This window comes from Coloeus monedula, assembly GCF_965178545.1.
Source record: "Coloeus monedula genome assembly, chromosome: 1".
Classification (NCBI taxonomy): domain Eukaryota; kingdom Metazoa; phylum Chordata; class Aves; order Passeriformes; family Corvidae; genus Coloeus; species Coloeus monedula.
Genome location: NC_138781.1, coordinates 61313145 through 61332718, shown reverse-complemented (window position 1 = coordinate 61332718; position 19574 = coordinate 61313145). Strand labels below are relative to the sequence as shown.

The window sequence follows — 19574 nt, the reverse complement described above, 5'->3', positions numbered from 1 at the left end:
AATCGAGAAGCTGTTACACTCCATCCACAGGCTGTGCCAGAAGTTCAGGATGGTAGTGACTCCCCAAAACGGGAGATCCAAGCTTTCCCAGTGTATAAGGCTCTCCCAAATTCAGGCGAGCGTGATAAGCATGAGGTGATTGCTTGGAAAGTTGCTCAGGACCTCCAATCCAAGGTGGCACAATATGGGCTAGGTTCTGCTGAGGTTATGCAGATAATAAGGGTGATAAATACAGATTTGCTTGCTCCATTTGATATCAGACACTTAGGTCAAATTCTGTTTCAACCTGTACAATTTACCGTTTTTGAGAAAACCTGGAGAAAGCTGGCTGACAAGGCTGCATTAGGGAATATGCAGCTCCCTGCTGCCGATCCTAGATGGACAGCAGGAATGGATGCTTTGATGGGGACTGGTCCCTTCTCTGATCCCAGTCCACAGGGTACCTTGTCCTCTAGCGTCCTGCAGCAAGCTCAACAGGTCAGCCAGCATGGCTGCCCTGTTGAAAACCATAGAGTTGTCAGCACCCAGAAAGCGATATACTGAAATAGTTCAAGGGAAATCAGAGTCATTCCTCTCCTTTGTAGAGAAAGTCGCTGCTTCTCTCCAGAAGCAAGTTGATGATGATGGGTTAAGACAGATGTTGTTAAGGCAGTTAGTGAGAGATAATGCAAATGAAGAGTGCAGAAAAATCATAGATGCTTTGCCAGGGGATCCTGAGGTAACAGACATGGTCAAAGCCTGCGTTAAGGTGGGATCTGGGAACCAGAAAAGGTCTGCTTTGGCTGCATTCCTGCAGCCTGTCCACACATCTTCTGGTCGTGAACCAAAGCAACCAAAACAGGTGAAGAAACGGAAGCAGCCTAAGCCGAGCCAAAAAGAGAACACACCAATCCCCCAGTGCAAAAGGTGTGGCAGGCCAGAGCATTGCACGGGCTACTGTAGATCCCGGACTCATGCCGATGGTCAGCCTTTGTTGGGAAACTTCCGCCGGGGAGCAAGGAGGGGGAATTGCTCTCCAATGCAGTCGCTCCCCCAGAGAGTGGCACAGGTACAGGCACAGGCCTACCCAGCCACCCTGGGGACGGCACCCAGGGATCAGACGGTTTTGATGTCCATACCACAGCAGCAGTCAGACTCTAGCGGTATTTATAAGGTTCCCTTGGATGCATATGGACCCTTAGCCCAGGGATCCAGTGCGATGCTGGTGGGAAAACCTGACGTTGCCCATCAAGGAATCTTAGTGCACTCAGGAGTTATTGATGCTGACTTTAAAGGTCAGATTTGCGCTATGGTCTCCACGCAAAAACCCTCTGTAACTATTCCTGAAAAGACCTGCCTTGCTAAATTAGTGCCTTTTAAGTCTCATGTCCCCGGGATAGAAAAGCAAACTCACGGATATAGCGGCAGTGGATCTACAGGGCTTCCCCAGGCCTTCTGGACTGCAGACATCTCTGACCAAAGGCCACAGATGACATGCACCCTGGTCCCACCGAACGCCCGCCTGCCCCGACTCAGCTTCGAGGTTTGATTGATACAGGTGCTGATGTAACTGTCATCTCCTTCTCTGCATGGCCTCCCTCATGGCCTTTAGCCCCGGTGGGATCGGCCATCGCAGGATTAGGAGGAACCACACAGAGCTATTTAAGCGAACGGCCTGTGGTGGTGAAGGATTCAGAGGGGCACCCAGCTACAATTAGGTCTTATGTTGCTACCACTTCCCTTAACCTTTGGGGACGGGATGTGTTGGCAGCTTGGGGCATACAGATTGGGACAAATTTTTAGCAGGGGTCACTGTGCGTAAGGGCGCACAGTATCCTACACTGCCTTTGCAGTGGTTCATTAACACCCCAATCCGAGTCAGACTCTGCTCAGTTAGTTGAATTAAGAGCTGTTACCATGGCTTTTCAATGATTCTCACAGGAACCTTTGAATTTGGTTACTGAAGCCGACTAGAAAAAGCTTTGTATAAAATCAGTCACCTTACAGTACCACAAAATTCAAATAATCCTGTTATTCTGAATAATTTTTTCTCATTGCAGTCTGCAGGCAACAGACAGCTGCCCTGGGCAAAAGTCTGGGTGCGGAATTTACTCACTAACCAGTGGGAAGGCCCTCATGAGCTTATCGTTTGGGGTCGTGGGTGTGCTTGCATTTCCACATACTGGGGTACGGTGGCTACCTTCAAAATGTGTTCACCCTGACCTACAGCACCAGAGGCAGAACAGGCAACCTCCAATGATGATCAGAACACCAACCATCCAGATGGTGACCAGAATGTAGATCATCAGCCTAATGACTCTTCTGATGATGACCAGGATGTCAACTATCAGGCAGATGGTCCTTCTGCAAGCAGAGACTGGGATGGTCCTTCCACAAGCAGAGACTGAACTTTAAATTTCTTGTTATGGAGTCAGATAGTTAAAGCCCTAAGGACATATTTAGAATTAATAACTGATGTAAATTTCCATTTAGGATTAATAGTAGAGTTGTTCTCTTATCAAACAAAAAGGGGGAATTGTAGATACAAAAATGCTGCTAGCAAGGATTTTCTTGCTATTTTCTAAGTCCGTGAGAGACTTTTCTCTCTCACAGAAGAGGTAGCAGAGTAGGTAAACAACCAAATCACCTGCAACCTTGAAAAGTCTTGTTTATAGTATAGTAGAAAAATATTTTGACAATGGATGTTTTAGGATTTTAGCCAATCACCCCAAGGGGTGGCTGATCCTTTGTCCAATTAGACTATGAAGAAAAAAGTCTATAAAAGAGTTTGTAAAATACTTAAATAAATCAATCTTGCTGCACAATTCCTGCCTGCCGGATCTTCTCTCCTTCTCCTCCCTATGGCTGCAGGACACGGTGATATACCCTCAGGCCCAGGCCTGCGGTAATACAAGGATGCCACAGGATGCCATAGTTGTGCCCCGGGTTGCAGGGAGACCACGATGTCAGGGATCTGCAGTGGGGATGTTTCCCCTTTTCTGGTCTGTGGAAACTTCACCGGACTGCCAAAGCTTCTGAAATACCATGGAGAGTGCTTAGCCACTTCTTCTGCAACTTCCCCCAGGACCAGCAGAAGCATCTCATCATCTGTGATCCCTACTCTGTGCTACAGTTGCAGGGAAAGAGTCTGGCTTTCTTGGCTTCTTAATGCCATGAGATGTGTAGAGCTGTTACTTGCTGGATACTACTGTGCAGGGGGATGGATCTTTGCCATCTCCTGGGGCAGGTGAATGTCCTGCAGCCAAGAATGCTTGAAAAGGTCTTCCAGTTAAGGCCTGTCCAAGGGACACATGGATAAACACCATTTGACGAAGTGCTGGCACTCTGGGGAGAGAAAACAAAAAACTGCTGGTCAATGGTCCCCTCTTTTCAAGGGTCTACAGTGCCCAGGCTATGCCCAAACTTCCCAATCAATTCTCTCTTTTGGAGAGCAGGATGGTAGGACGTGTGCCAGTTCCTCCAGCTAACCATGAGAAATCAATCTCCTCCGTAGTTGCAAGAACAGGGTGCTCGTATGCTACCTGTAATCTCCCAACTCTGTTATTCCTCCTGTGATGCAAAGCCAGGTACCAGCTCAAAACACCGATGGCAGGAAGAAGATAACAGCCCAGAATAATGTCCTCATCTCTATTGAAGGCCATGTCATAGAGCAGAACACTCAGGGACCAGATCATTGCTGGATGTCCACGGTAGCGGAAGATTATCCCCTCTGGTGGGGCTGTACGCCTGCTTTCTTGTGGGATACAGATGGAGCTCATCAGGGGCACGCTGCCCTTGCCTGGCATCCCTGAGGATGTGGAGACTACACCGGTGCCACACAGTGTGACCTGCTACCTTCTTGCCAGCACCTGACCCTTGTCAACAAACTTTAGGTTTGAAAAGAAAGTCCCTGACACTGAAAGATGGCAGAGTGAGCCCCGGGAAGGCCCAACCTTATGCAAGGAAAACACTCATGCAGGAGTAGGGAAAACACTGCCTTTTATTTGCCCCCACCCCTGCATTGGTCAAGAAAAATACCATAGGCCAAGGCAGAAGAGGGGGGTATAGCACCACAAGCCCTCCCATGCCTGCAAATGAAAGTGGCTGGTGCAAAGGTTTTTCAAACCCCCCTCTGCTACCCTCCACAGGTGTTGTTGCGCTGGTTCCCCCCACACCAGTACTAGCTGGCTCCCATTCCACAAAATCGTCCCCACCTACCCTCCATGAAAAAAACATCTTGAAGAATTATTCCCACCCCAGCAAAGGGTGCCCTTTGGTGCCTGACCAGGCCCTAGCATGGGCTCACCTGAAAACTAGGTGTATAGCATGTCCTTTAGATTTGTGCTGCAACTGAAGTTATCAGCTTCACCTTACCAATGGCCAGGTTGAGGATGATGTTCGTGGCCTTGACGTTGCAGTGCAGGCCCCCATGGCTGGTGTGGGGAGAGCCATTAGGGTTACAGGCCTGTAGGTCCCAGGATCTTCCTTCCAGCCCTTGTTGTAGATGGGCATAATATTTGCCAACTTCCTGTCACCTGGGACCTCCCCAGTTAGCCAGGACTTCTATAAATGATTGATGTTGGCTTGGTGAGCTCTTCCACCAGCTCCCTCAGTACCCTGATGAGTGGATATCATCTGGCTCCATAGACTCATGAATGTCTAAGTGGCATAGCAGGTAGCTGAACATTCCCTCCTGAATTACGGGAGCTTCATTCTGATCCTGTCCTGCTTATGTTCCTGTCTTCCAGCTTGAGGAGCAGGGTATCTGGAGAACAATGGGTCTTGCTATTAAAGACTGAGAGAAAGAAGGTATTAAGTATCTCGTCCTTTGTAACTATGTTTCCTCCCACATCCAATAAGGGAGGGAGATTCTGCTTAGCCCTCCTTTGTTGCTGATGTATTTGTAAAAATATTTTTTGTTGTCTTATGGCAGAAGCCAGATTAAGTTCTGCTTGGGATTTGACCCTTCTAATTTTCTCCCTCCATCCTTGTACTCTTTGTGAGCTGCTGAGCCATCTTCCTGAGTTTCAGCCAATGCTCTTTTTTCAGCCAGGCCAGTATTTTTTCCCATGGTTCATCTTTCAGTACATGGTGGATAGCCTGGTCCTGTACCTTTAAGACTTCCTTCTGGAAGAATGTCCAGCCTTCCTGGACATTCTTTGCTTCCTCAGGACTTCCTTCCAATGGACTACATCAACCAGTGTCCCAAACTGGCTGAAGTCTGCCCTCGAGAACTCCAAGGTAGCATTTCTGCTGATCCCTTTCCTTACTTCTCCAAGAAACTAAAACTCTGTATAATTTCATGATCACTGTGCACAAGGTGGTCTCCAACTGCCACATGACCCATCAGTCCTTCACTGTTTACAAACAGCAGGTCCAGTGGAGCCTTGACTAGTTGGCTCATTTACCATCTTCAGGTAGAAATAATGTTTGTTATTTTTCATTTTAGAAATGTCCCATATAATGATGGTTGAACAATGGAGATGGACTTTCCTATCACGTTTGAAGTAGCACTTTCATTGCTTTTAATGGATTTGGAGTGTCTAGGACCACTTGATTCTGAATATTTGTGTCTCTCAGGTCTACTTTATGTCAGGATTGGTGTTTTCTATTGAAGCTGGTAGTAAACGCGTTAGGAAGTACAGTGGAGAGCTGATGGTATCTCTTACTCTTCAGGGGTTGCTTTAAGTGTACTCTGCCTGGTTCTAGAGTCCAGTCTGGACATAGTGCAGCCAGTGCACTCTTTTCCTCCTCTGTTGTATCTGTGTAAGCACCTGTGTGTAAGGCCCTAATAAAAGGACTTCATAGTGGTTCATGTACTCTGGGTTAGACACATGGAAGAAACACTGGCCAGATATTCTCAAGAGGTCAAAACAAGACAAAAGTTTACTGGCAAATTGTAGAAAGTCAGGGAACTCTGGCAAAAGATTTAGTACAGCATCCAGTCAACATAAAACACTGCTCAAAGCATTAATTTGGCCCATTCAATTTAGCAAACTTTAAACCCGTTCAATATTAAGTTACTCAAGATGTTCTGAGAAGAGGGAATTAGAAAGAAGAAAGACAGAAAAGATACAGAAAAGCACACATACAGCTGCCAACTCCTGGGTTCCAGCAGCATTCAGATACAAACTCCAAGAGGAAGGTAGGATCAAAATGTGTGCTGGCCTCGTTCTAAGACTAAATACCACTTGGCCTTCCTGGGCCCTCGCCACAGGTGGGACTTACAGTGATTTGGCCACTCTGGCCAAAAGCTGGGTTAGGCAAGAGTGGAGCACTGCCTCCGGTGTGCCAAAGACTGGCAGACACTGTGGGGCTAGGATACAGGCTCTAGGGGTGGGTGGTGGAGGGCAGTTCACTCTCTTGCGAGGGCAAGGTCTGACCTACTTCCCTTCCTTCCCCCCCCCCTCCGTGGATACTAAAAAGCTACCAGAGAAACTTTCTAGCTTTAGCTTTCTACAGCCGCCTGTGAAAGTCTCCTTTCTCACGCAGACTGGCTGGGAAACAGTTTGAGATTTTGTAAACTATCTCACAGGTGCAGGCTGTGGTGGGAGATTGTTTTGGTATACTGGGAAAAATATTTTGAAAATGAGTGTTATACCGTTCAGCCAATCACTCTGGTAGGTGGCTGACCAATGGACCAATCATATAATTCCTCTATGGCGAACCAAGTTATATAAGCGAGTTTGTAATTAATTAAACATTCCCATTTTATCCTGGACTCGTAGTCTGTCGTTCTTCTCGCCATCCTCAGTACAACAGTGACATCTGGTGGCCTACGACGTGAACTACAACCGCACTTAGAGGCGAACCGAACCGGGCTGCGGGGACGGAACCCTAGACCGAAAAGATGGGACATAAACCCTCAAAAGAAAGCACGATACTTTCTGCCTTCAAATCTGTGATAGTGATCGCAGGAGCTGATATAACTGATGAAGCTCTCTGCGCTTTGCTTCACTGGGCTGCAGATCACGGGTTTACACCAGATCCTAACAATGCTCAGAAGCTTGGAAACGGCTGGGGGACGCATTAATACACGAGGCTGCATCTGGCCATAAGAACGTAGTCAACCTACTACGTACGTCGGGAACTCTGTATGTTATAATGCAGAAATGGACAACAGGACGAGACGGGAAGGGACAACGGGCTCTGATGAATCTGAGGATGAAGGTTCTGAGGGGTCTTCCGCGGATGATTAGTTATCTGAGGGGGAACTGACTCAAGACAGCGTGGGCAGTACGATCGCCCCGTCTCCGACACCAGTCCGGAGTACAGAGCGGGGGTCCTGTCCTTCCCCGCGGAAGTATGCCCCTTCGAGATATCCCTCGCCAGCAGAAGAGCTGGAGCGTCCTCCACCTTTCGCTCCGGCGGCCGCCCTTCCCTCCTCTGTGCCACAGTCGCACGTTCAGCCACCTATATCGGTTGTTGCAGCGGGATCTCCCCTTCCCACGGCGTCCCTTTTGCCGCAACCGGGTGAGGCGGGGGGTGTCATGGCGGCTTCCGCCCCGGCACCACCCGCCGCTCCATGGGCGGGCCCAGCGCCGTTAGCCCAGCAGCCGAGCTCGGCGCCGCTGCCGCCGCAGGAACCGTCCGTGCCGGTCCCGGGTGCGGGCAAGCCGCCATAGTCTGCCGCAGCCACGTTTCCGGTGCTTTTCTGTCCCGCGCCGGTACCCGTAGCGCTTGGCTATGATGCGCATGCCCCAACAGCTGGGCAATGTTTGGTGCAAGGACAGATAGCGCGCAGCCTCTTGGCACAGCAGCTTACGATGATGCGAGAGGTAACGCAATAGCTTACGGTTTTGCGGGAGGTATCACAGCAGCTGGCAGCACTGCTGCAGATGTCGCGACAGGCTACCGCGGCTGGACTCGCGCTGGCAGCCCTGGGCGCGGCACGGGGCGCGGCGCCGGCGGCCCCAGCGCCGGAGCCTGCGCAGATGGCGGTGCCGATGCCAGCCGCAGCGTCTCAAGCTGCCTTGCCGGGCGTAGCCCTCGCCGCTACAGCCCCCGCAGCCGCGCCGCACGCTGGTGTGGTGCCTGCATCCTGCCAGCCTCCCGGGAGACCATCGGACGCATCCCTGCCCGACGATGCTAGCAGCGTTGCTATGGACACGCTTGCTTCGCTACGGGAATCTGTGAAGGCGCTCAGGCGCCAGCAACCGGTAACACGGCTAGCCCGCAACCATCCTCGGACATTTCCAGAATGCAAGGTGACTGTGCGTCCAAAAGATTCCAAACGGTTCTGGGAGGAGGTCAAGAGGCGGGCACTGGAGGCTGGGGACTGGGACTTAGTAGAAAGAGTTGGGATTCCTGAAGGGGAAGGGGGACCTAAGCAGGCTGCTACCTTGCCTCAGAATGGTGTGCAGGTAGATCACAGCGATGTAACGATGGACCAAGGTGGTAGTGATACAGAGGGTATTATCCAAACTTCTCCCTTCCTAACTCAGGTCCGTCTGACAAACATGAGACCTTTGCTTGGAGGGTGGTCCAGGATCTGCAAACTAAGGTTGCTCAATATGGATTAGTGTGGGAGACAGAGGAGTAGAAACTCCTGCAATTGAAGGAGGCTTTGGTTTACAACCCTGGAAGAGACTAGGTCTGGCTTAATTGACAGAGATTTATAGATCTTAAGCAAAAGGATTACAAGCCTGTGTTCCTATAGTTATAAGTAAAAATGTACACTGGGTGTTCTGGTGGAGGGTTTTAAATATAATAGTGTGGTTTTATATAGTTTAAGTTAAGAATGTAGATGGTATAAGAGAGACATCTGTGTGTACATGACATGAGAAGTTATTGGTCAAGACATAGCTGCATTGCAACGAGAAGTGCCACAGGTGATAGGTCATAAATCCAAAACAAAGTGTTGTTTTAAGTGCCTATTGGATTAGAAAGTTATAAATTACGATGTAATTCTAAATCTTGTGATTAGTCGCCATTATTAGGAGGTATTGTAAAATCTCACGCCTCGACTGATGCGTTTTGTTATTTTAAACAATATATGCATGTAATCGCGTAGTCCCATCCCTGAAGGTTACTTCCTCTGACAAGTGAACACGTGGGAAATTCGACAGATGAGGTTCTCCTGAAGTCATGCAGATTATTAGAGTGCTAAATACTGATCTGCTTTCCCTGTTTGATATTAAGCATCTAGGTCAGGTATTATTTCAACCTGTACAATTTTCAGTTTTTGAGGCTAATTGGAGAAGGATGGCTGAGAAGGCTGCAGCTGAGAATATGCAGTTGCCTCCAGCTCATCCCAGATACAGAGTTCCTGCAGATGTTCTCATGGGAGCCAATAACTATTGGGACCCTGATACTCAGGCTACCTGGCATCCTCAGATCCTTGAACAGGCTCAGAGGATTGGTATGGGAGCCTTATTAAAGGGCATAGACATGGCTGCTCCTAAAACACGATATGTGAAAATATCTCAGGGGGAGAAAAAGCACTTTTTATCTTTTGTGGAAAAGATTGCTGCAGCCTTGGAAAAGCAGGTTGAAGATGAGGCCATGAGGCAGCTGTTGTGTAGACAGCTAGCAAGAGATAATGTTAATGATGAGTGCAGAAGGATCATAGATGCTTTACCAGGGGAACCCACGCTAACACAGATGGTTGAAGACTGTGCTAAGGTGGGATCTGGGGAGCATGAATCTGCTCTGGCCGCCTCTTCAATTAAATTCTGGTGGACAAAAAAGGCAACCTAGGCTTGAGAGCAAGCAGAAACAGATTAGACAAAAGATGAGAAATAAGGAAAACAGGGGAGCTGCTCAATGAGAGAGATGCGGTAGGCCAGGTCATTCTGCAGAATACTGTGGATCTGTGTATCATGCCAATGGTTGACCTCTGATACACTCTGGAAACTTGCCCAGGAGTGCAAAGGGGAATTGTGCACAGACACAAATGTTTCCCAAGGGCATGGTACAGACACAGGCCTACTCAGCCAGCTTGCAGCCAGCACCCGGGGATCAGCTGGGGTGGATGTGCACACCACAGCAACAGTCATCTTAGAATCCTGTCGTGTTTATAAGGTTCCCTTGGATGCTTATGGACCCTTAGGTCAGGGCTTCAGCGCATTGCTTGCGGGTAGGTCTAGTGTCACCCTTCAAGGGATCTTTGTACACCCAGGAGTTATTGATGCTGATTTTACAGGCCAGATTTGTGCTATGGTTTCCACACCCACCCCCACATTACCATTCCTGAAAAGACTAGAATTGTTCAACTTGTGCCTTCTAACTCATGTGTTCCTAGGGCAGAACAACGCAGTCATGGAGATGGTGGCTTTGGATCTAGGGGGCTTCTGCAGATCTTCTGGACTGCTGATATCTCCAGCCAAAAGCCGCAGGTGATGTGTAACCTAATCCTGCCAAATGCCCAGCTGCCCAAGATCCGACTCCAAGGTTTGATCGACACGGGCACTGACATGACAGTTGTCTCCTTCTCTGCATGGCCTCCCAGGTGGCCTCTGGCCCCTGCGGGGTCAGCCATCACAGGGTTGGGAAGAACGGCAAAGAGCTACTTAAGTGAGTGACGTGTGCTGGTGAAAAATGCAGAGGGGCAAACAGCTACAGTTCGGCCCTATGTCACTGCAGCTCTGCTTAACCTCTGGGTGTGGGATGTGTTGGCAGCTTGGGGGGTGCTGATTGGGACAAATTTTTAATTGGGGCCACTGTGCTAAAGGGCGCAGAGTATCCTATGCTGCATTTGCGGTGGCTAGTAAGCAAATCTATCTGGATTCCGCAGTGGCCTCTACCAAAAGAAAAGTTAGTTGCCCTTCATCAGTTAGTCCAGGAACAATTACAACAGGGACATCTTGAACCTTCTACTAGTCCCTGGAACACTCCTGTTTTTGTAATCAAGAAAAAATCAGGGAAATTGAGATTGTTACAGGATCTCCGACAAGTCAGTGCAGTGATGGAAAGTATGGGGGAATAGCAACCTGGTATGCCCTCACCCACCATGATCCCAACAGGGTGGGAAATCCTGATCATTGATTTGAAGGATTGTTTTTTCACTATTCCTTTACATCCTGATGACAAACCAAAATTTGCTTTTACTGTGCCTGCAGTTAACAAGCCTGAACCTGTGAAGAGCTATCAATGGAAGGTTCTACCTCAGGGCATGAAGAACAGCCCGACTATCTGCCAATGGTATGTCGCTCAGGCTTTGTCCAGAGTTCGTGAGCAGTTTCCTGAGGCATACTGCTACCATTACATGGATGATATCCTGGTGGCAGCATCCACCCAGGATGAGCTGCTGAGGATACAGCCTCAGCTGCTCGCTGCTCTGCATTCTTATGGATTGCAGGTGGCTCCGGAGAAAGTTCAGCAGCATCCTCCTTGGAAATACTTAGGAGTCAAAATTTTGGATCAAAGTATAGAGCACCAAGAGGTGCAGTTCTCGGATTCTGTTAAGACCTTGAATGATGCTCAGAAATTGCTGGGTATCATTAATTGGTTACGTCCTTATTTAGGGCTAACCACAGCACAACTTTCCCCGCTTTTTAATATTTTAAAGGGGGACCCCGAGTTGGATTCACCTCAAAAACTGACTCCTGAAGAGCGATGAGCGCTGGAGGAGGTGCAGCAGGCTGTTTCTGCTCGTCAGGTTTATCGAGTGGATCCCTCCATTGATATCACTGTTTCCATTACCACTCCAGATCTTCATCCTACAGGTATCATTGGCCAATGGAATAAACAGTGGCCTGACCCTTTCCATATCCTGGAATGGGTCTTTTTGCCTCATCAGCCAAAAAAGACAGCACCCACGTTGTTTGAATTGATCGCTTGTTTGATAATCAAATGCCACCAACATTGTTTGTAATTAATGGCAGCAGATCCTGCAACAATTGTTCTTCCAGTACAGCAGGAACACTTTGAGTGGAGCTTTACTAACAGTGCTCCTTTGCAAAGTGCACTGCAGAACTTCCCAGCCACAAATTACTGCAGTTGGCAAAATCGACCAGCTTCACCTTACGACCAAAAAATAGTTGGGTGCCAGTGCCAGGGCCCACCATCTTCACTGATGGCTCCAGAAAACAGGGAAAGCCACTGTTACTGGAAGGAGGATTCTGACTGACAGGTGCTGTAAGGCTACGAGTCAGGCTCTGCCCAGATGGTTGAATTGAGGGCTGTTGCCATGGCTTTTCAGCGGTTCTCTCAGTTACCTTTGAATCTGGTCACTGATTCTGCTTACATAGCAGATATAACCCAACACTTAGATTGTTCACTTTTGAAAGAAGTCAATAATGCAGCTCTGTTTTCACTATTGAAAACTTTGTGGAGTGCAATTCAAGCTCAAGTTCACCCATATTACATTCTGCATATTCCAAGTCACACCAATTTGCCAGGTTTCATAACAGAAGGCAATGCCAGGGCTGACATGCTGGCCAACCCTGCGTAGATAGCACCTCAGCCTGACAGAATTGCACAAGCCAAGGAATCGCATGGTTTCTTCATTCAAAGCACGCATACCCTGCAGAAGCAGTTTCACTTAATGCCAGCCGAAGCGGGTGACATTGTCTGTGCTTGTGCTGACTGTCACGGACTCGCTGCACCTTTGGCAGCGGGAGTAAACCCCAGAGGCCTCAAAGCCTTGCAGCTTTGGCAAACGGATGTAACTCACGTCCCAGAATTTGGCTGGCTGAAATATGTGCACGTGTCTGTTGACACGTTCTCCTCAGCTATGTGGGCTACTGCTCACACTGGAGAGAAGGGCCGTGATGTCATTGCCCATTGGAAACTGACTTTCGTGATCTTGGGCGTGCCTTCTTCTGTGAAAACCCATAATGGCCCTGCCTACACCTCACAGAAGACGTGGCAGTTTTTACACCTATGGGGTGTAAATCATACTTTGGGTATTCCACATTCTGCTGCTGGCCAAGCCATTATCGAACGTGCTCACAGCACCTCGAAGCGTGTTTTGGAGAAACAGAAAGGGGGAATGCATGGAGAAACCCCACAGAGCTGACTAGAAAAAGCTCTATGTACAATTAATCATCTTACAGTGCCACCAAATTCAAACACTCCTGTTATTTAAAATCATTTTCTCTCATTGCAGTCTGCAGGCAAGACGCACCTGCCTCAAGCGAAAGTCTGGGTATGGGACCTGCTCACTAACAAGTGGGAAGGCCCACATGAGCTCATTGCTTGGGGTTGTGGGTATGCTTGCGTTTCCACAGATACTGGGGTACAGTGGCTACCTGCAAGATGCGTTCACCCTGACCTGCAGCAGCAGAAGCAGAACAGGCAACCTCCAAGGCAACCTTCAAATGATGACCAGAATGCAGATCATCAATCGAATGATTCCTCTGATGATGACCAAGATGTCAACCATCAGCCTGGTCCTTCTACAAGCAGAGACTGAATTTCAAGTTTCTTATGTTATGGAGTCAGAATGTTATGCAGAATTTTAGAGCCCTTAAGGCTATCCAGAATTAGTAACTGATGTAGAGCCCTGAAGGCTATTCAGAATTAATGACTGGACATATAGCTGGATTCGCTAGATGTATCTCCCATGGCACTGCTGGAGAATCTCTCTGCCCACTTTAAATCAGTGTCTCATTTGGATTCAGTCTGGTAACAGCCATTACCAAACTGATCCCTTATGCTGTGTTTGTTCTCCTTTCTGCAAGGGGCCCCGCAGAGGAGTACAAATGTGACCTTTTTGGTCTTTAAAACAAAAAGGGGGAATTGTGGATACTAAAAAGCTACCAGAGAAATTTTCTAGCTTTCTACAGCCACCTGTGAAAGTCTCCTTTCTCACGCAGACTGGCTGGGAAACAGTTTGAGATTTTATAAACTATCTCACAGGTGCAGGCTGTGGTGGAGATTGTTTTGGTATACTGGGAAAAATATTTTGAAAATGAGTGTTATACCGTTCAGCCAATCACTCTGGTAGGTGGCTGACCAGTGGACCAATCATATAATTCCTCTATGGTGAACCAAGTTACCAAACGAGTTTGTGATTAATTAAACATTCCCATTTTATCCTGGACTTGCATTCTGTGTTGTTCTTCTCGCCATCCTCAGTACAACAGCAACACTCCCCCATGCATCCCAAAATACCTTGAAACATCACTCTTTCTAGTCTCTCACACTGTATTAGCCAGCCTCTCCTCTCTGGATTGACTGCCCAGCTGGAGCAGAATATCAGTTTTCACACTGACAGATGTGATTTGAGAAACAGAATCTGGGAGATGCTCTGCTTTGAGGCATGGACAAGGGGATTTTTAAAAGGTAGAGCCTCGGCAGCAGAGACCTTCCCTGTTTTGTTCTAATGGACTTGATGCATTTGTTCCTGATGAAACATAACTTCAAGACACCAAGGATGAACCCCCTATTTGTGATTTGACACTGTCAATACTGCAGTAGGTGATGTGTTAGAGGAATATCTATTAAACTGTGTTAAGGATGTGTACTAGTGGCTGGTTTTTATTTGTTTGTTTGTCTGCTACTAATTTTGAAGTGGTTTCTTCTGTTCTGAGGATATGAAGAGACAAGTACATCCCAGGATTATGGTGGCAGAGGAGAGATTCACAGCCTCACCTGTCCCATGTAAAGAGGCATAAGACTCCTTCCTTTCTATAGTTTGTAAACAGAAGTCACTCATATGCTTGCTTTGCCCATGTAAGTCTCTGCAGTTCAGATGAAGACAGTGCCTGCTTAATGTTTTCTAATATTCCTCCATAATACAGTGTTAGGACTATTGACCTAAAACTTGCCCTGAGAATCAGTAATTCCAGTGGGGGATGTAAACATGATGTTGTACCCTTCTGTAGTATCAGAAGGATGTAAACAGGGTGAGCTCTTCCTTCTAAGTGCCTTTTGTCACTTTAGTATCCCTGCAGCCTACAGTGACTGTTTCCTGTGACTAGAAAGCAAGCTTTGTGCAAAGCCTACTTGAAGCATAGGAAGCCCCCTCAACCTGAGTGTGCTGCTGCTTCTTATTTCTGTGTTGGTATGCCTAGGACTGTCAAGAAAGCAAGGCTGGGCTTTCTCCGGAAACTGCCATATGACCTCTAGCAAATGTTAAGTATCATACTTACATACTTTCGCTGCCTTAGATGATGGATCCCCAGACTAAGTCTCAATAACAGCCCATTCTTCCATGTTTTTTGGCGTGCCTCTCTTGCAGCCCTGCCCTTTAGAGGGTTTCCTTCCAGTGTGCCAAAAATAACTCACATATCAGTAGACAATGGTAGGTAAATTCAAACTCCAGATGGAGTGGATGTTGTTTCTGTTCATTGTGTATTGTTACAAAGGGGCAGTGCACTGTACCCATATAAAATACTGATTTGACAAATATAGTTGCAGGTTTTTTGTTATGCCAGGAGGTCACTGGTGGTTTGGGAGAGGATGTTGATAACCTTGCAGAAGATATTTTATTTGAGGAGCTAGTGATCTTGAACAGACTATGTCTGCTCTATTGTGCCTTGTACTTGAAGCCTGAGAAGTGCATATATTCTTCATACGATCTCTAATATCTTAGGGAAAGGTAAGCTCCATGTGGATCAATAGCTGGAATGTAATGATCCTGACCGGAGACCCCTGTGCATTGTGGAGTTAGTGGTCCATATAACCCTTAACCTCAGTAGGTGCAGGCCTGTGCTGCATATACAAAGTGGCCTCAGGGTCTGTGTGCTGCACAGGTCCTGTGACTGCAGGATCAACTCAGCCAGCTCATCATAAGTAGCTCATCATGAGTAGCTTGCAGGCAGCTCCCACTTGGTAGCAGTGATTATGCCACTTCCATGGCTGTGGATTCATCTATAAACACAGCAAGAAATTCTCCTTTATGAATAGAGCTATTGTCTTATAAGAAAATTATAAGATAAATGACCAAATAAAAAAGAAGAATCTTGGCTATTGACAAGGTGTGTCCAGCATGATGCATGTGGATCAAAGGCCTGTTCAAAGCTACAGCACCCAGCATTCCTGCCATCTCAAACAATGTAAGATTGCCTATAATATACTCCTTGTAGTGTTAGTCTTAGTAAATAACACTTTAAATGATAGTTTACAGAGCCTGACTACCTCTCTCCCTGAATTGTGACATACTAGCACCTTCTGGTGCAAAACAGATTGTTTCCTCCCTTAATAAGTAAGCCACAGCTAGAGTCTTTTTCAATTTTTAATTAGGAGTCTACAGTTAGAATTCTATAGATTTAACTTGTGATCATACATGTAGTCTATTTTAGGTACCCTCTACAATGTATTAAAATAGAGCAGGTTCACGCTGTTTTCATATTAAGAGCACTTATTCTGTGGAATCTAAGGTGTCTCAGTTTATCAGGAGGGTTAAGGTAATATCTTGGTTTGAAAGACAAATGTCTGCCAAGGAAGGCAGAAACCCTTCTGGAATAGAAAGAAGAATTCTCCCTCCAAATTATTATAATTTGAAATTACGAGGATTTCAGACAAAAATGTAGAAAAAGGAATAACAGTTCTTTACTAGAAAATACATAGAACAGAACAGAACAAACAACAACGCAGTAACAGAAGCTTCCAACCCGCTGAGCGCTTTTTCCCTCTGGGTGTAGGGCTGGGGCGCTGCGGGAGGCAAAGCCAAAGCCGTGGTGCGTGAGCCCGGCCGGCAGCGGGCGCTGGGATGCGAGTCCGGGACTGCCCGGCGGGCGCGGGCTGGCGCTGGCACGGCATGGGCCGGGGGAGGCGGTGCTCCCTCTTTGGAAAGGTTACTGCAGACTCACGCAGGTGGCGGTGGATCTCAGCGCTGGAAGGTGCTGAAAAGTCTGAGTCCGCCGGGGGAAAGAATGCTCTCACCAGCAGCGGGCACAGGCAGGGGAGCAGGTAGAACTCGACCGTAGTGCTGAGCTGCTGCGTAGAAAAAGAGCCAGGGAGACTGCGCGGCTCCCGGCGGCACACCACGCGACAGTTCCCGGTCCCAGAGCAGAAGAGAAAAAACTCTACCAGCTAAAAAAACCTGCCAAACCCCTATTCCCCTCGCCAAAAGGATTTCGTTGGTATGCCAGGGCTATCAGCCACCTCCCTTTAACTCAATCACCAACCATCCATCACCGAGGAGGCCCCTCCCCCTTCTTCATGATGACAATGGGAAAAATTCACTAAAAAACCTAAACCCATAACAGGTAATAATACTGTAGCACAAAGTCCATTTTATCTGTCGTTTGTGTCGGAGCAGTCCTCCTACACCCATGAAAATTTTTCTTGAAGCAGAGAAGGCTCTTTGTCCAAAGTGATTGCAGAGTGACAAATATGAGAACAAAAGGTATTGTGAGATGAAGCCTCAGCCCCTCCTCACCGTTAGCCCCTTACAGCCCCCAATAACCAGAACCTTGACACCTATACCCCAATATAATTTACCTGTGGCAGGCTTTGCTACCTCCTTGCCTCTCAGCAGAGAGTGCTCTCTGGATAGATGAGAAGTGGGGGAAGGGCTCATCAGAAAGAAAAACACGACCAGACATCCATGCTGGAATGAAGAGTGTCAGGAACAGGAAAGACCAAAGAGCCCATTCTCCAGAGAGGCTGCTCCGCAATATGGGAGTCATGCTGGACAGAAGTCCTGTGTCAGCCTGAAAGTAAGGGAATGGGCCTGGAAGCCCTCTTTTCGGTTAGCTCCTTGCTCTGAGCACTGGCTTTGTCACACCTCACTCTCAGACAACCAATTTTCCTTCTGGAGTACATAGGACAGGCACTTGGACTCTCTTCCAGGGCTGTGCACCTAAATCCTGAGCACCTAACCCAGGTACCTATGGTCTGTGCTTCCCTAGTCACCCTCCCAGTAGTAAATACTGTACCAGAGAGTCATCTACAGAGCAGAGGTAGGGGATCAACTGTGTTCTGACACCCCTGTGGTGAAAACATTCAGCTGAGTTGCTTTTACACATGTTCCAAGGCTGTGCTTTGTCTCTACATTTGCAGACTGTTAAATTTCTTATTTCTTTGTCTTGGATAATCCACAGATTAACCCGAGATTGAATCTCCATTGAATTTACTGGGACATGGTGTAGTAGGGTAACCAGACAATATTTTCCACAGAGGTTCATGGCAGGAATGGTTATGGAATTTGCTGTGAGTTAATTAAAATTAAAGCTCATGTTGCAGGAAGGAGCAGCTGGCCTTAACAGTTCTGTGTTTGATGAACACATGGCTTGAACAGCTTTCAGTGAAGTATTGTAGACATGGGACGTCCACAATAGAAAAGTGGCCCCTTTCAAACACACAATAGCTATTAGTCTCTTATTGCATGTCCTCTATGGTCCTGTCCTTAGTTGGAGGTGATATGTGATCAGGTTTCCCTTCTTTGTGTAGGAGTGGCTGGTGAGTTGCAGTCAGGAATGTTGTGCCCTCAGCTTTGGAGGAAGCACTGGACACTAAATGTATCATTTGGCATCTTTTAGAGTTATAAAAGTTGATTTTTTTCACAGCTTAATTGCTGCATTACTAGCTTCTGGGTGGGCTTTTTTGACAGCACTGTCTCATTTCTTAATTCACTTTGATAGTTCACCAAGGTTTTTTACCACTCTTAATGGTGTTGGGTAGAAAGAAAAGCAGAACTATTGGTCTGAGTCCTGTGGAGAGCTATTCTGACAGGAGTCTGAGCTGCCTCTCTTGCTACAGTGTTGGAGATGCTAATTACCTGACTCCTGAAACCTGACAGCCCTTTGCTTTCTGACCCAGGATTTTACTGGAAGACCTTTGCTGAAGGAAGGATTTTTATTCCTGCCAGATCTTTCATTCAGAAAGCACATTCAGAATGGATGTGCTGTCTGGCTGTTGCTCTGTCCTTAAACTCGCCTAAAGGAGTGTGTCAGAGCTCAAACAGTGGTCTTTCCCAAAGCTTTCTAAAGGAAGTGGATTTTTTTCCCGAGAAATAGAACCCTGCAGAAGTAGAGTAGTCAGCCCTGGGGCAGAGGTATTCATAACCTTTCATGGCCTTTGTAAACCCATGTGCACATTCTATGTGTTTTTCCTTGACTGAGGGTTTTGCTTCCATTTAATTTTGCAAGCTTATATGAAGATGAGCAGGTATGCTCTGTACATACTGGGAACTGGAGTCTATTCAATATGGATGTTAAAAGCTTTCTCAAGAGGAGTTAGAACTCAATAAAACAGCAGAAACCTTTCAGTGTCTTGGTGTAAGACCCTTGTGGTGACGAGGCACCAGGACAATGAAGAGTATAATGCTGCGCAGTACCAGTGCACTGCAAATTAAGGTCTATTTTTGACACAGAAAATAGAAGTGGAAAAACTTGGGTTACCGTAATATGGGTCATGAATTAAATAACGTACTTACTGGTCAGGATGCTGAGGCTCCAGGTACAGTCAGTCTTTCCTGTGTGGAGATTCTTGAAATCTTATGCAGTGGCATGATCCCTGGGAAGACTGTAGACTAAAGCACACTAATGACTCAAAAGGAAAAATATGTATTTTAGTTAAACATAATCAGTGGTCTGGTTCTGATTGCCGGTGTAATAAGGCCTCCTGGTGGAAATGGTACTTTCACCAATAAATCATATTGAAACTGCAGAACACAAGCTGTTTACATTTTTAAGATGAGGTCCAGCATTTTGTTGTGGGTGTAACAGTCCATCTTGAAAATCCAGAAAGTTTTGAAAAAC

At 47.1% G+C, this 19574-nt stretch overlaps 1 protein-coding gene across 3 annotated transcripts; it reads left to right on the top strand.

The window, feature by feature from the left end:
- The first annotated feature begins 7710 nt into the window (after window positions 1-7710).
- On the top strand, window positions 7711-13833 carry LOC309571384 (uncharacterized protein). 3 transcript variants are annotated; one of them, XR_014226306.1, is made up of 4 exons: window positions 7711-8186; window positions 10223-10316; window positions 11040-11121; window positions 13152-13833. XR_014226306.1 is itself a non-coding variant. In XM_082278806.1 (2 exons), exons 1-2 carry the CDS (start codon window positions 7818-7820, stop codon window positions 10262-10264), a joined length of 411 nt encoding a protein of 136 aa, XP_082134932.1. In that variant the 5' UTR covers window positions 7711-7817; the 3' UTR covers window positions 10265-10908. The 3 variants fall into 3 exon arrangements, 1 of the variants encoding a protein (XP_082134932.1); XR_014226305.1 differs by lacking the exon at window positions 11040-11121; XM_082278806.1 differs by lacking the exons at window positions 11040-11121; window positions 13152-13833 and having other exon boundaries at window positions 10223-10908.
- The last annotated feature ends 5741 nt before the right edge of the window (window positions 13834-19574 follow it).